Source organism: Sphaerodactylus townsendi, linkage group LG03, assembly GCF_021028975.2.
Source record: "Sphaerodactylus townsendi isolate TG3544 linkage group LG03, MPM_Stown_v2.3, whole genome shotgun sequence".
NCBI classification, from domain to species: Eukaryota; Metazoa; Chordata; class Lepidosauria; order Squamata; family Sphaerodactylidae; genus Sphaerodactylus; species Sphaerodactylus townsendi.
This window is the reverse complement of record NC_059427.1, coordinates 7,273,527-7,287,768: the sequence shown is the minus strand read 5'-3', so window position 1 is coordinate 7,287,768 and position 14,242 is coordinate 7,273,527. Positions and strand designations below refer to the sequence as shown.

The window sequence follows — 14,242 nt, the reverse complement described above, 5'->3', positions numbered from 1 at the left end:
CTGCATGCGAAAAGGTTCTGAGAGTCTTAGACGACCACAAACTGAACATGAATCAGCAGTGTGATGTGGCAGCCAAGAAAACCAATGCAATTCTGGGCTGTATCAATAGGAGTATAGTGTCTGAATCGAGGGATGTAATCGTACCTCTCTATTCTGCCTTGATTAGACCTCACCTGGAATATTGTGTACAGTTTTGGGCACTGCAAGAAGAATATTGACAAGCTGGAACGGGTCCAGAGGAGGGCAACCAAAATGGTAAAAGGTCTGGAATCCATGCCCTATGAGGAGAGACTTAGGGAGCTGGGTATGTTTGGTGAAGAGTGCAAGCTTGTTTCCTGCTGCTCCAGAGACTAGAACCAGGAGTAATGGGTTCAAGGTGAAGGAAGCGTGTTGAAACCACGGGCTGGGGCTCCCCAAAAAATTACAGGAATACTACCGCAGGCATTTCAAATAACAAAAGTTTGATGGGAATTCAAATAGATAAAAAAGAGACAGATGGATGAAGTTCGAAAATGAAATAAATTCGAAACACGGGTAGCTTTGGAATATATTCAAGTTTGTTCAAAAGGAAAGACAAAAAATTAAGCGCCCTGGTGAGCGGCAGTCAATGGAAATCTGGGAGAAATGGAAGGGAAACGGGATGCCTGTGGTTACTGGGATGCAACTTCACTCATGGAGCATGGTTGGACAGGAAGGAACACAACAAGCAATAAGATCTCTACATAGACAAGCGAATATACAAGCGTAAAAGCACAATCTGTACAATGAAAAGAGGGAGAATTAATGTATCGGCTTCCAAATTTCTTAGAGAAAAGGGAGGTAAAGAAAACTGGTTACTATTAAGAGGAATATGGAAGACAAAAGCCTATGAGGGAGTAAAGAGTGTATAATGAAAAGTTGTATAAAAATATAAGGCGAGGAAAAAAGAAAGGACAAATCTTAGGTGTTTTATACAAAACATGATAGAAGATCAAGGATTTCTATGATAAGAATCATAATGGAAAATGGCAACAAGATGGAGTGAAGACATAGAGCTTATATTAAAAGGACTATAGACAATATAAATAAAATAAGTACTAGATAAATATGCAGAACTAGGAGAAGAAATTAATATTAAAATGGTATAGAACAATCAAAACAGTTTCTGGCATATATGATAAGTGGACTCAGTCCCAAATGCTTGGTACCATTGTGGGAGGATAAAAAATGCAGCATATACCCATATGTGGCTAGAATGTATAGAAGTAAAAAATATGTGGGAAAATGTGATAAAATACATAGAAAAAAATATGTAAAGGTAAGAATAAAGATAAATATAGATTTACTTCTATTTATAGGTATAGTGGATTATATTATAATAGAACAAAGAAAAAGAAAACCTCTTCGTGATTCACTGATCAGAGCCGCTCCATGCAGTAATAAAGCATTGGGGTGGGAAGGACAAAAAAATCTGGACAATGCAGAAAATGGTTGGAATATATATGGGAGCAAATACACCAGGAAATTCTTCTAATAATAATGTCAAGAAATCAAATATGGCAAGAAAACAAAAAAGGACAATATGAGGGAGATTTGGATGGAATTCAAAGACTGGCTAAACGAAATTGGAATTACAGAAGAAAAATGGACAAGAAGATTGAAAAGAATGGACCTGCTGCTGCGCATCTAAAGAAGAGAAGAAGAAGGAGGGGGAGGGGAAAAAGGGGGAAAAAAGATATGGAGGATGTATATAAAGTATACATTATAAATTTGTAATAATTCCGAAATATCAATAAAAATATTTAAAAAAAAAAAAAAGAGAAGCCCTGAATTACCAGGGGCTGCCCTTGCTGCCCGGCAAGGGTACTGAAAAGAGACCCCCCCCCCTCTGTGCCTGCCTTTAAAAGGGCGGAAGGCAGTCGGCGGCCATGCCCATTATGGGCAGCAACATCATAACGCCAGCGCAGCATTATGACGTCTGCAGGATTGGCGGTTAGGAGCGTTATGAGGCTTCGACCAGGCCTTGACTCCCTTTGCTCAGCAGAGCCCTACAAGTTTGGACGAGCTGGGTAAGACCTTCAGGGCTCGGAGCGGCCCTCCTGCGGGAGGGATTTCCCCGACGAGGGGGGGAGACGCGGCTTCAGGCCACCCCCTCGGAGCGGCCGTCCGGCGGCCACTCGGGCTTCAGAGCGGCTGGGGGAGGAGAACTTCTAGGCCGCCGCGCAACCCGGCTGGGACTCGGGGGAGATGGCCCGCGCGGCAGAGCCCAGCCTGGGCGCCGGCGCAACCCCTCGGTCGATGCAGACCTCCCAGCTACCGCAGCCCGCCCACGGGTGGGGGATCCCCAGGCTGGAGGGGTCGAATGGGAGACGGTTGGGCTCGCAGGCTGCCTCCGGCCCAAGAGCGCCCGGCCTTCACGAGCTCCAGTGGGGACGGGTAGCCAGTGGCCCAGCCTTTGGGCGACCGGCGTCGCGACTTGTCAGGGTGCTCCAAGGGGCTGGGGGGAGGCGGCTTGCATAGCCCGGGCACCAGCGCGACCCCCCCCCCCCGCGATCCTGGCCAGCGCAGCCCTCCCGCAAGTGGGGGTTTCCCTGGCTGGGGGGAGAGGGGGAGGTGACTGCCTGGGTCGCTTCTCCAAAGGCCTCTCCAAGTGCGGCAAGAAGAAGAAGAAGAGTTTGGCTTTCTATCCCCCCTTTCTCTCCTGCAGGAGACTCAACGGGGCTGACAATCTCCTTGCCCTTCCCCCCCTCACAACAAACACCCTGTGAGGTGGGTGGGGCTGAGAGAGCTCCGAGAAGCTGTGACTAGCCCCAGGTCACCCAGCTGGCGTGTGTGGGAGTGCGCAGGCTAATCTGAATTCCCCAGGTAAGCCTCCACAGCTCAGGCGGCAGAGCTGGGAATCAAACCCGGTTCCTCCAGATTAGATACACGAGCTCTTAACCTCCTACGCCACTGCTGCAAGCGATTGGCTCGAACTTGCGGCTCCGGTGAGAAGGAAGCACCATGGTTTGTAAGGTGCTTGGCCCCTTTTATCAATCTTTTCCAAAATATCCGGGCACCACAATAGAGGCGCTTTGTTCTTTAACCAACCGTTTTCAAAATATCCTGTGGGTTGCGCCATTTCTTTTTAGCACCTAGATCACAGGTGGAACATTTAAAAAATGAAGAAGAAGAAGAAAAACAAAGGAAAAGGAAAGTATTGATGGCTGAAAGCACAGACAGCTTAAGAAGGGTTAGTTTGATTCTGGGAAAGCAGGTATTATCACTGACTTCTGGCTACAGGAAGTAAAAGGAGCCTCCACCGCCAGAGGCAGCATATCTCCCGACTGGCAGGGAAGTAACCATGTGTAGCCCATTCCTACCAGACATGGGGAGCCAAGTGGGATCAGAGTTTACATGGAAGAATGCTTCATGGAACTCTGGCAGCCTTTCTAGAAAACTACGTTACTAACCCTCTGTGCATCTCAATTCCTTTGAAATCCCCTGGCTGGAGTGCCCATGAAGCAGTTGTGACTTGATAGTGTTTTACATGCTAAGCCTAATTCGGTAACTGCATCATGTAGCTTGTACATTGTGGCTTCCACTTGGAATGACCTGCCAGAGGTTAGCGGGCAGACCCCTGCTGTCCTGGCTTTCCATAAGCTATACGAAACTGAATGGTTCAACAGGGCTTTTCTGCAAAGGGAATTGCATGGCACTGTGCTAAATGCTTTGCATGCCACTACAGGGATGAGTCTCCTCTAGGAGAGAAAGGGGGGATATAAATCCAACTCTTCTTCTTTTCAGAGAATATGCACTCTGTTGCATGGCAGATTAGACTCAGCTGTGAACCAATGCCATTACAAGCACAAAAAGGTAGTATCAGTCAAGACAGGCTTCATTTTTTTGCACTGATTATTAACCTATTCGAAGCGGCAATGGGAGGTCACTTTTAGGGTGACAGAATCGCCAATCCGAGAGAACCTTCATAGCAGGTTCTTTTCATTCATTTGAAAGGGATGTAACAACAGTGATAGATTTGTTGTTTATATTGTGAATTGCAAATGTTTTTCAAAGTCTTTGCAAGTAAGGGCCACTGAGGTTCCCAAGTTTACTAGCAATGGATATCTCCTGGGGTCAGTAACCTTCCTGCTTTGGTAGCTGAGAATTTTCTGAATTAAGCAGACAGAATATCTGTTGAACCTTGTCACATACTTCTTCAAGGGACAGTGGTAAGCACACGCATTAGGCAGGTTTTAATGTCCAGCAGAATCACGGGTATGGCATAGCTTTGAGAGGTTCAGCTTCTATTCCCTAGTGGTATTGGCCTCACTCTGCTTGGCCTTTTGCACCAAGGTAGAATTTAGGCAGGCTGCTCAGTCAGTCACTGCCAGCTGGGCATACAGCCTTTAGATTACAATGCTAGCATTGATCGGGTACAAGACTGATGGACACATTCACATTTAGAGGGAGAATGCTGAAAAGCATAGCTAGGTGTTGAACATTACCAAGGTTAGGTTTGTGTTTATCTCATCAGTCCTTGATACACCCCCGCCCCCCGAACAAATAGGAACAAAACAGCAGTGTGAGAGTACAAGTGTCAAAACGTCTTAGGTCAGCCATTTTCTGTACATCTGGGTATGCATAACTCTTGAGACAGGTTTGCTTGCTGCATATTCTCTCCCCAGCATGACGTATTTGGGAGAGCGCAAAGAGCATTTGAGCGGATTTTCTTTCGTTTCTAGTCTCGTTTTCCTAGGAGAAGACAGTGTTGGGGGGATTGCTCAGGAGAAGCAGGGTGCCTCCTTGGGGTCCCCCTTTACAGAACCTCATTGCTTAATTCCTTCGCCAAATTAGGAGAGGCACCAGGTGGTCTGAGTGAGGGGCTAGGGGTGGCGAACCTATGGCACTCCAATTGGCCAGGCTGGCAGGGGCTGATGGGAATTGTAGTCCATGAACATCTGGAGTGCCATAGGTTCACCACCACGGGAGATAGTAGACAGCATCAGATTGAGGGAGGTTTGCTAGGATAGTGGGACCAATAGGTAGATCCCTCCAGGGACTGCTCTGTTTGTACCAGTTCCATCGGTGACTGATCCTTTCACTCTGAGCGGGTCATGCACTGGTTCAGGAGTTGGTAACACATGGCCGGTGAATTAACACCCCTTTTGTATTGAAATATCTTTCAGGCACAGAAAATGGCATAGCCGACACATCATCTCACTTTTAGGAGGGGTGGTGAACCCTAGCGCCCGGGGCCAACATCAGACTGGATCCATCCTGCAGGAATGCAGAGCTTTGCCAGCAGCTGACAGCGCAAGGGGTCTTAGACGTACACCCCAGCATCATGTCATTTGGATCAGGGAGCCCTACGGGGTTGTAAAGCAGCAGCCCTGTGATGTTTGGGACCATTCCCCTATGGAGGTGTTCCAGTGTCACCTGGCCCGCCTACACACATGAGTGTGGTTAGCTGCATCCATGCTCATATTCGGGTTGCAGTATCCTTCTGCCGGGTGTCCGGCAGGCACGATCCACCTGGCTCCATCTGGGCCTGCGGTGCTGTCAGGGAAAGGCATACACATCATACAGCACGGATATAATGGGGCCCATTTTCCTTGGTTCTATTGCCCTAAATTCTCCACTGCTTGAAAGCAATATTTGGTCTTTTGTACAGGGCTTACTCGGTGCCACCCCTTTATTATTATTGTTATTGTTATTATATTCATAGGAATGCATCAGGCTTATCCCGGCATTAGCCCTCGGGGTTTTTTCCCATGGCCCAACCTATCTGGCTTTGCCGTGGTTCTTAGAGGGTTTTAATGGTGTCAGAGGCTGCCTTGTTTCTTCAGCAGCCTTCCTTGTGGCCTTGGGTTTGGTCACCCTGCAGCCTATACGGGCAGCATCAGACCTTCTACTTAACAGCCTACCTAGCGGTTTGCCCCACATCCAGTGGCTCCATTAATTCATAGTGACACATCATGTCTGTTATGGCAACAGCTTGTGGGGAAGGGGTGTCCCAGGGCCCCGGCTTCCTGAGTCTGTCGTGGTCCACCCTAGGTTGAACTACTGTTGCTTTGGAGCCACTCCCATTGCGATGGTATTAGGGTGCCCCACGGAAAGGGTCCAAGACTGGGCTGTCAGTGCTACACAGCCTAACAGTGCTACATCACACCAATTCCTAACTCTTCTTATCTCTTAGTTCCCTCAGGTCCTGTACATCTGTGGCAAGTGCAGCGAGTGTAGAACCTGGGCCTGCTGTGGCACATTCATGTTTTACTGGACGGGATTCAGAGGCGAGCACAGGATCTTGTCAATCACCGCTAAGCGGGAGGATGAGGACTTGACACAATCTGCATCATGCCTCATCCAGTTGGGAGAAAATGAGTGCAGCCACTTGAGAAGGAGGCTGAGAGCTCCCCGGGCCTTTGGGCACATGGTAGGCCAGCTCATGCCAAGGACTGTAGTGCTGCTGCAGCCGCTCGAAAGGAATTGCTCCATTCTGGGCTGGCAGCTTTGCCACCATAGGCTTGCTCAGGCCAAGTACTAGAAACTGTGGGCACAACAGAGCAGGGGGAGTTGCTTCGGACTGGGCTTACAATTTTGGGCACCGTAGGCCAGCCCATGCCACGTGCTGTGAGCGGTGGCCACAGCTGCTCGAGCAGGTCAAAGGAGTCTATTAGTCTGACTGGGGGTTTGGGCTGTTGGTTACATAACCCAAGGTTGGAGTGGTGGTATTGGCTTAAGATGCGAGAAGTGTTTGGCGGGAGCGGGGTAGTCTCCCCGCTCTTTGGCGGTTGGCACATGGGAACTGATCTGTTGGTGAGGGAAATGCAAAGCTAACCCTCTTTGGTGATACCTCCTTAAGAGGTTTGGGGTGGAGCGAGCCATGGGTCAGGACGCCCAGGTGTGGCCTACTGTGGCTTGCGCCCCTTAGCGGTAAGATGGTTATTCAGAAAGTGGCTGCCGCCCAGCTGAGTTCCACTATCGCTGCGCTGCGCAAAACAGATCTCCAGAAAGGGGCACTTCGCCTGGCTGGGTTCCACGTTTGCTGCGCAAGGTTAACAGTTTCCTCCAACAGGCGGGTTGGAGGAAGTTCTCACTGGGGGACAGCACTCGGGCTGCCCAGATCAGATCCCATGCTGAGCCTCACGCTTCTTTTAATCTTTTGTCAATAAAACAGTTTGGCTATGGCCAAAATTTTAACCCACAGTCAAGAGTGTTGTGTCATTAATTTTGGTTGGGGCGGGGAGGGGGCTCTGAGCAGTAACATTCCCACCCTCCGGTGGCAAAGAAATTCCACCTAAACATCAGGAAAAACTTACTGACAGTAAAGGCTTTTCGACAGTAGAATTCACTACCTCGGAGTGTGTGGGAGTCTCCTCCTTTGGAGGTTTTTAAATGGACTGGATGGCTATCTGTCAGGAGTTCTTTAATTATGTGTTCCTGCATTGCAGGGGGTTGGACTTGATAGCCCTTGTGGTCTCTTCCGACTCTATGATTCTATGATTGAGAATATATCTGTGATGCTTAATACCGTCTCTGGCTCACCATACTGGCTCACTTCCCAAGGACTTACAGTCAGAAGGTGGGTTACAGTCAGAAACAGTTTTGGGATTAGGAATGCCAGGCAGGTGTCTGGCACCACTGTGAGCTAAGTGGTGGTTTGTGGCGTGGCTGTGCTGCTTGTCTGGGTGAAAACATGAAGGCAGACTCTCTGGAAACCCATTAGTATTACCCTAGATTACCCAGAGCTTTAACCAATGTGCTAAAATAACATCTGGGATTTGGGCTGGATGTAACAATAACCTGTTGTGCAACATCATTTCCTCTCGTTCTCCTGCCAGTTTCAAGACAGGAGACGCACCTGGTTGGATACTGTGTTAACAAACTGCTGGGCTTTATGGGCTTTTGGTCTGATTCAGCATGACTTTTTAATGTTCTTAGGTTCTTCCAATTTTCTCTGCCTTGCAGGCAGTGGGGAGATGTTGCTGAGCCATCCATTTGGCAGAGGAATGGGAACAGCTGCTGTGCTTCCAATCCAGGTAGGGGAGATGAGCAGTGTGCAGCCTAGGTCTCCCTTTCTTCTGTCCAAGTGAGAAAGGCTCTGAATGTTCGTCCCTTTACCAACACCAAGCTCTACATCCTGTATCCGCCCAGAATGTCCCCTTCCGGAGTGCAGTCTTTGCCTGGCATGATCTCTGAAGAGGGAATTTGCTTTTTCTTTCAATGTCCATTTTCCTTTGAGGAGATCACCGTGTATTTCACTGAGGCGGAGTGGGCTCTGCTTGATCCACACCAAAGAGCTCTCTACAAGGAAGTCATGTTGGAAAACTTTGGGAGTGTGGTCTTTCTAGGTTAGTATCTTTCACAGATGCCACAGTTAATCTTGATCAGCAATACATTGTTTTTAGACCTGCTCCACTGAAGTTAAGCTGTGGCAATTGTTGTGGGTTGTTTGCCTGTTGTGGCAGCAGTCATTTTGTTGCTGTGTTTACCAAACCATGTCAGAATTCCAGGAAAGGTTTGGGAGGAATAAGACTGAAGGCCCATCAGCCCTTCCCACACAGAACTGCCTTCTGGCTTTACCTGCCCCAACAACAACTGGCACCTTTTCCCAAAATGATGGGGCAGAGGCGTAGCTTGGGAAAATGGAGCCTGGGGCAAAATCTGAGTTTTGCACACACATACACCCCCCAATATGGGCAGCCTCCCTCCCCCACCACGACCAAACAACATTTTTTGCACCAGGTCATCTCAAAGTCACCATCACATTATAGAACATGCCCCAGCACACAAATCTGAACACACCCAGGGCTCCCTAGTTTAAACAACATTGAAAGTGATGCTATTTTTTGAAGGGGGAGAATCCACTGTGAAACAGCATCACTTTTAATGTTGTTTAAACTAGAAAGCCCAGATTCTCCTTTTAAATCCACCTTAAGGGAGACTCTGGGCTCCCTAGTTTAAACAACATTGAAAGTGATGCTGTTTCAGGGTAGATTCCCCCCTCCCCCCACCCCAAACAGCATCATTGTCAATGTTGGTTATTGTGCATTTTCTGGGCTGCGTGGCCGTGGTCTGGTAGATCTTGTTCCTAATGTTTCACCTGCATCTGTGGCTGGTATCTTCAGAGGTGTATCACAGAGAGAAGTCTGTTATATACTGTGTCCAGACTTCTCTTATAACAGACTTCTCTCTGTGATACACCTCTGAAGATGCCAGCCACAGATGCAAGCGAAATGTTAGGAACAAGATCTACCAGACCATGGCCACACAGCCTGTAAAACCCACAACAACCAGTTGAATCTGGTTGTGAAAGCCATCAGCAATACTTTCAATGTTTTTTTTAATCTAGGGAACCCAGATTCTCCCTTTAAATCCACTCCAAAGGGGGTGGATTTAAAGAGAGAACCTGGGGAAAATTTGAGGGTTCCTGTCAGAGGAGCAGTGTTTAAGCTAACAGTACCAAAATTTTAGGCTATCTTCAATTAGCTCCCATTGGAAAAAATGGGGGCATCCCTTTTGGGTGTCCATAACTTTGGACGCCCTGAACCAACCTTCACCAAACTTGGGTGGTATCAGCAGGAGACACGCCTTATGATATCACTTAGGTTTAGTGAAGTTTGATTCAGGGGGTCCAAAGTTATGGACCCTCAATTTAGCTCCCATTGGAAACAATGGAGAATGGGGTCACCCCCTTTGGGGGCCCATAACTTTGGTCCCCTGAACCAAACTTCACCAAACTTGGCTGGTAACATCAGGCCTGAAATTTTGGTGCTGCTAGTCTTAAAACTGCACCCCCGGCAGGCCAAAAATGGAAAAAAACACTAAAAAATACAAAAAGCCACAAACAAACATGCAATTTTTGTGCCCCCCACAAGGGGGCGCCCAGGGCATTTGTCCCAGGATGTCCCCGTTGTAGCTACACCTCTGGATGGGGGCCACTATTGAAATATAGGGTTCACTGGATAAAGTGATGCCCCTCTTCCCCCGATCCCAGGAAACATACATTTTGTGATGCTCAAGTTAGCTTCTCATGACTTATCACACCAGGATGGAAACTGTCATGCAATCACAGGGCTAGTTATCATGATCAGTTCTGGTATTTAATCAAAAGGCCTGTGGGGCAAGTGATACACAAAGGGAGGGGGATTGATTTGGTTTCATTTTTTCCCCTTAAAGTTCATTCAGAGAGCTTAGGAAGGAACGAGATAGTCAGAATAAACAGCACTACTGGAGTGCCTGGTCAGGGAAATGATGTGACCAGCAGTTCAAGTTGAGTGGAAGAGAGGAGAGAAGCCCTGACGATGAAAACAGAATGTATACTCATCGATCAAGTGTGCCTGATTTGTGACTTTTCTCCTTGCACAAATGCTGATTGGAATTCTTTCTTTATTCCAGCAAAACATGTGCAGGACATAGTTGGGAAATTCCAGGAGTTCTCACTGAAAAGAGACAAGGAACAAAAATTTAAACTTCAGTCCATGAAGTTCATGGATCAAGAGAGACCAGAAAGGCAGGAGGAGGGTCATGGAAAAAAGACGAACAAAACCACCATTCCTTTCCAAGAAGGGGATTTCCCAGGTGTAATTAATATGGCAGAGGAAGCATACAAATGCTTGGACTGGGGATTAAATTTATCAGATCAAACTCAGAGGTTTATTCTAGCAGCAGATATGGAAAATGGAAGATATGGATGTGGAACTGTTGGGGACTTCCAGAGGTTCTCACTGGAAAGAGGCAATGAACAGAAGGCTGGCTTTAACTTCAGGGTTCATGATGAACTAGAGAGGCAGGAGGGAAGCCATGCAGAACAGATCAGGGATAAACCCATTCCATGCCAAGGATGGGATTTCCGTGGAGTAATCCACATGGCGGAGGAAACATACAAAGGATTGGACTACACATTGAATTTCTTAGATCAAACTCAATCTGATATTGATTTGCGAAAGCACCCTGAAAAGATGTTCCATGATTGCTTCCAATGTGGAAAGAGCTTCCTTTGTGGAGAAGAACTCATTAGACACCAAAGAATCCATATTGCAGAGAAACTGTATTGCTGTTCAGACTGTGGCAAGAGATTCTCAGAGAATTCAGACCTTGTTCAACACAAGAGTTCCCACCATTCAGATGGGAAGACATTAATCTGTTTTAAAAGGGAGAAATCTTTTGAGTGTTCAGTGTGTGGAACGAGATTTAGTCAGAGTGGTGATCTTCAGATACATCAAAGATCCCACAAAGGAGAGAAACGTTTTGAGTGTTCAGAGTGTGGAAAGAGATTCAACCGTACCGCCCTTCTTCAACTGCATCAAAGAACCCACACAGGAGAAAAATCTTTTGAATGTTCAGAGTGTGGAAAGAGATTCAGTCAGAAAGGCAATCTTCAACTGCATCAAAGAACCCACACAGATGAGAAACCTTTTCAGTGCTCAAAGTGTGGAAAGAGATTCAGTCTGAGAGGAAATCTTAAACAGCATCAAAGAACCCACACAGGAGAGAAGCCTTTTGAGTGCTCAGAGTGTGAAAAGAAATTCAGCAGCAGTGGAGATCTTCAAAAGCATTTAAGAATCCACACAGGGGAGAGACCTTTTGAGTGCTCAAAGTGTGGAAAGAGATTCAGTCTGAGAGGCAGTCTTAAACTGCATCAAAGAACCCACACAGACGAGAAACCTTTTGAATGCTCAGAGTGTGGAAAGAGATTCAGTCAGAGAGGCAATCTTCAACTGCATCAAAGAACCCACACAGGAGAGAAACCTTTTGAATGCTCAGAGTGTGGAAAGAGATTCAAGCAGTGTGTCAGTCTTCACCGGCATCAAAAAAACCCACACAGGAGAAAAATTTGAGTGCTCAAAATCATATTTATGTGATTCTCACTCTTTTGTGAACAATTTTGTGAACATCTGGAAGGAGATTCAGTCAGAATGGCAGTCTTCAACAGCATCTAAGAACTCACACAGTGGTGATACCATCTGGTGATGTGTCTGGTGATATCTAATTAGCTGTATCCCTCCTCCTGGTAAGGAGTGCCGTAAGGCAAGCGGACCAAGGACTGGCATCTTTAGAGGCATCCCTCACCTCTTCTGGCTGGAAACTCCAAGTAGCATCACTAAAAGCGAAGCCCCTTTTCTTGCTTCAACCAGCATTTAGGTATCAATTGCTCTGCATTTTTTTGCAACTGATTTCATTCCCCTTGAAGCACCTGTGTGTTAGAGGGACATTGCTCGCTCCACCCTCACTCACTAGCCTCCATGAATTTTTGCATCAGCAGCTCTGCAACTTCCTTGATTGCCTGAACCCTGCTAATGTGAAATACTTATAGAGTGGTTCACAGAACTGTATTGTGCTTTGAGAATATTTATGTGATTCTCACTCTTTTGTGAACAATTGTGTACTTAGGTTGGATCATTGGATCCTCATGCGTTTTTCTTTATTGCGCATTGAATTTATTTGGGGCCAACAGTGTTTAACTACATAGTTAATTTCTTATGTGCTTTGACTTAACTGTTTCATTTAAAAGTAATTGTTAATTTTTTAATGGTCATTTAGACTCTCACAAAAGCTGTGTCTGACAAAGAATCCAGATCTTATTGTTTTTTCAGTATGGTTTTAGTAAGGCCTTTGACAAGGTGCCCCATGATATTCTTGCAAGCAAGGTAGTAAAATGTGGGTTGGACAATGCTTCTATTAGATGAATTTGTAATTGCTTCACTGACTGAACATAAGGGTGCTCACTGATGGCTCATCTTCATCCTGGAGAGAAGTAACTAGTGGGGAGCCAGAGGGTTCTGTCCTGGCCCTGGGCACAGTACTATTCAATATTTTTATCAACGACTTGGCTGATGGAATAGAGGGCATGCTAATCAAATTTGCAGATGACATCAAATTAGATGGGGTAGCTAATATCCCAGAGCATAGGGTCAGAATTCAAAATAACCAGGACAGATCAGAGAGCTGGGCCAAAACAAACAAAATGAATTTCAACAGAGGGAAATGTAAAATATTACACCTGGACAGAAAAAATGAAAGGCACAGATATAGGATGGCTTGAAAACAATACATGTGAAAGGGATCTGAGAGTCTTAGTGGACCACAAACCGAACATGAGTCAGCAGTGTGATGCTGCAGCAAAAAATGCCAATTCAATTCTGGGCTGCATCAATAGGAGCATGGTGTGTAGATCGAGGGATGTAATAGTACCACTCTATCCCACATTGGTCAGATCTCACCTAGAATACTGTGTCTAGCTCTGGGCACCACCATTCAAGAAGAACACTGATAAGCTGGAACAGGTCCAGAGGAGGGCAACCAAAATGGATTTTGTGTCCTATGAGGAGCAGTTTAGGGACCTATTTTTGTTTAGTTTGGAGAACAGAAGATTAAGGGGTGACATGATAGCCATGGCTAAATATTTGAAGGGATGTCATGTTGAAGAGGGAGCAAACTTGTTTTCTGCTGCTCCAGAGACTAGGAAAAGGAGTAATGGATTCAAAGTGCAGGAAAAGAGATTCCACCTAAACATTAGGAAGAACTTTCTGAAAGTAAGGGCTGTTCAACAGTGGAATACACTGCCTAGGAGTGTGGTGGTGTCTCCTTTGGAGGTTTTTGAAGAGAAGCTGGATGGCCATCTGTCAAAAGTGCTTTGATTGTGTACTGCCAACTGAGGGTGGGACCAGTACTGCTCAGAGTCCTCAACCTAAATAACAACACAACACTCTTGTCTGTGGGGTAAAATTTTGGCCATAGCCAAACTGTTTTATTGACAAGAAATGAAAAGAAGTGTGAGGTGCAGCATCTGTACATTGGGCAGCCTGAGCACTGACCCCCCAGTGAAACCTTCCTCCAACTCACCTGTTGGAGGAAATCATTAACCTTGCGCAGCAACCGTGGAATCCAGCTGGGCAAAAAGCCCCTTTCTGAAGAAACATTTTACCGCTAAGGGGCACAAGCTTCAGTAGCCCCCACCTGGGCGTCCTGACCCATGGCTTGCGCCACCCCAAGCCTCTTAAGGAGGTTCTACCAAAGAGGGTTAGCTCCGCAGCTCCCCTCACCATCAGATCAATTCCCATGCACCAACTGCCATTTTGACTCTGGCAGCAGATACATGCACTAACATTGTCCAAAAGGAAGAGATGGGTGGGAAACTAGTTACTGCTCTGTTCTAGAAGGGGGGCTAAGGGCCGTGCGAAGCTGCCAGCTGCCCCTCCTGCTGATGTCATAACTCTGCACTGGTATCATGATGCTGTCGCCCACAAGGAAGAAGACGGATACTGCCGCCAGGAAATGT

At 46.7% G+C, this 14,242-nt stretch overlaps 2 protein-coding genes across 22 annotated transcripts in view; one reads left to right on the top strand and one right to left on the bottom strand.

The window, feature by feature from the left end:
• Nucleotides 1-12,636, top strand: part of LOC125428708 (zinc finger protein OZF-like) — a 31,002-nt gene extending 18,366 nt beyond the window's left edge. For 2 of the 13 annotated variants that reach the window (XM_048489272.1, XM_048489269.1), the window contains exons 2-5: nt 7,903-8,000; nt 8,204-8,312; nt 10,360-11,810; nt 11,857-12,636. In XM_048489272.1, coding sequence (XP_048345229.1) covers nt 7,941-8,000; nt 8,204-8,312; nt 10,360-11,801 — 1,611 coding nt within the window. In that variant the 5' untranslated portion in view covers nt 7,903-7,940 and the 3' untranslated portion in view covers nt 11,802-11,810; nt 11,857-12,636. Of the gene's footprint in view, nt 1-1,923; nt 2,049-2,864; nt 3,212-6,157; nt 6,252-7,408; nt 7,544-7,902; nt 8,313-10,359; nt 11,811-11,856 lie in introns of those variants that run through there. The other 11 variants (XM_048489264.1, XM_048489273.1, XM_048489268.1 and 8 more) reach the window with 11 other exon arrangements.
• Nucleotides 1-14,242, bottom strand: part of LOC125428526 (zinc finger protein 420-like) — an 815,993-nt gene that overhangs the window by 197,907 nt on the left and 603,844 nt on the right. The gene's annotated exons all lie outside the window — the stretch shown is intronic.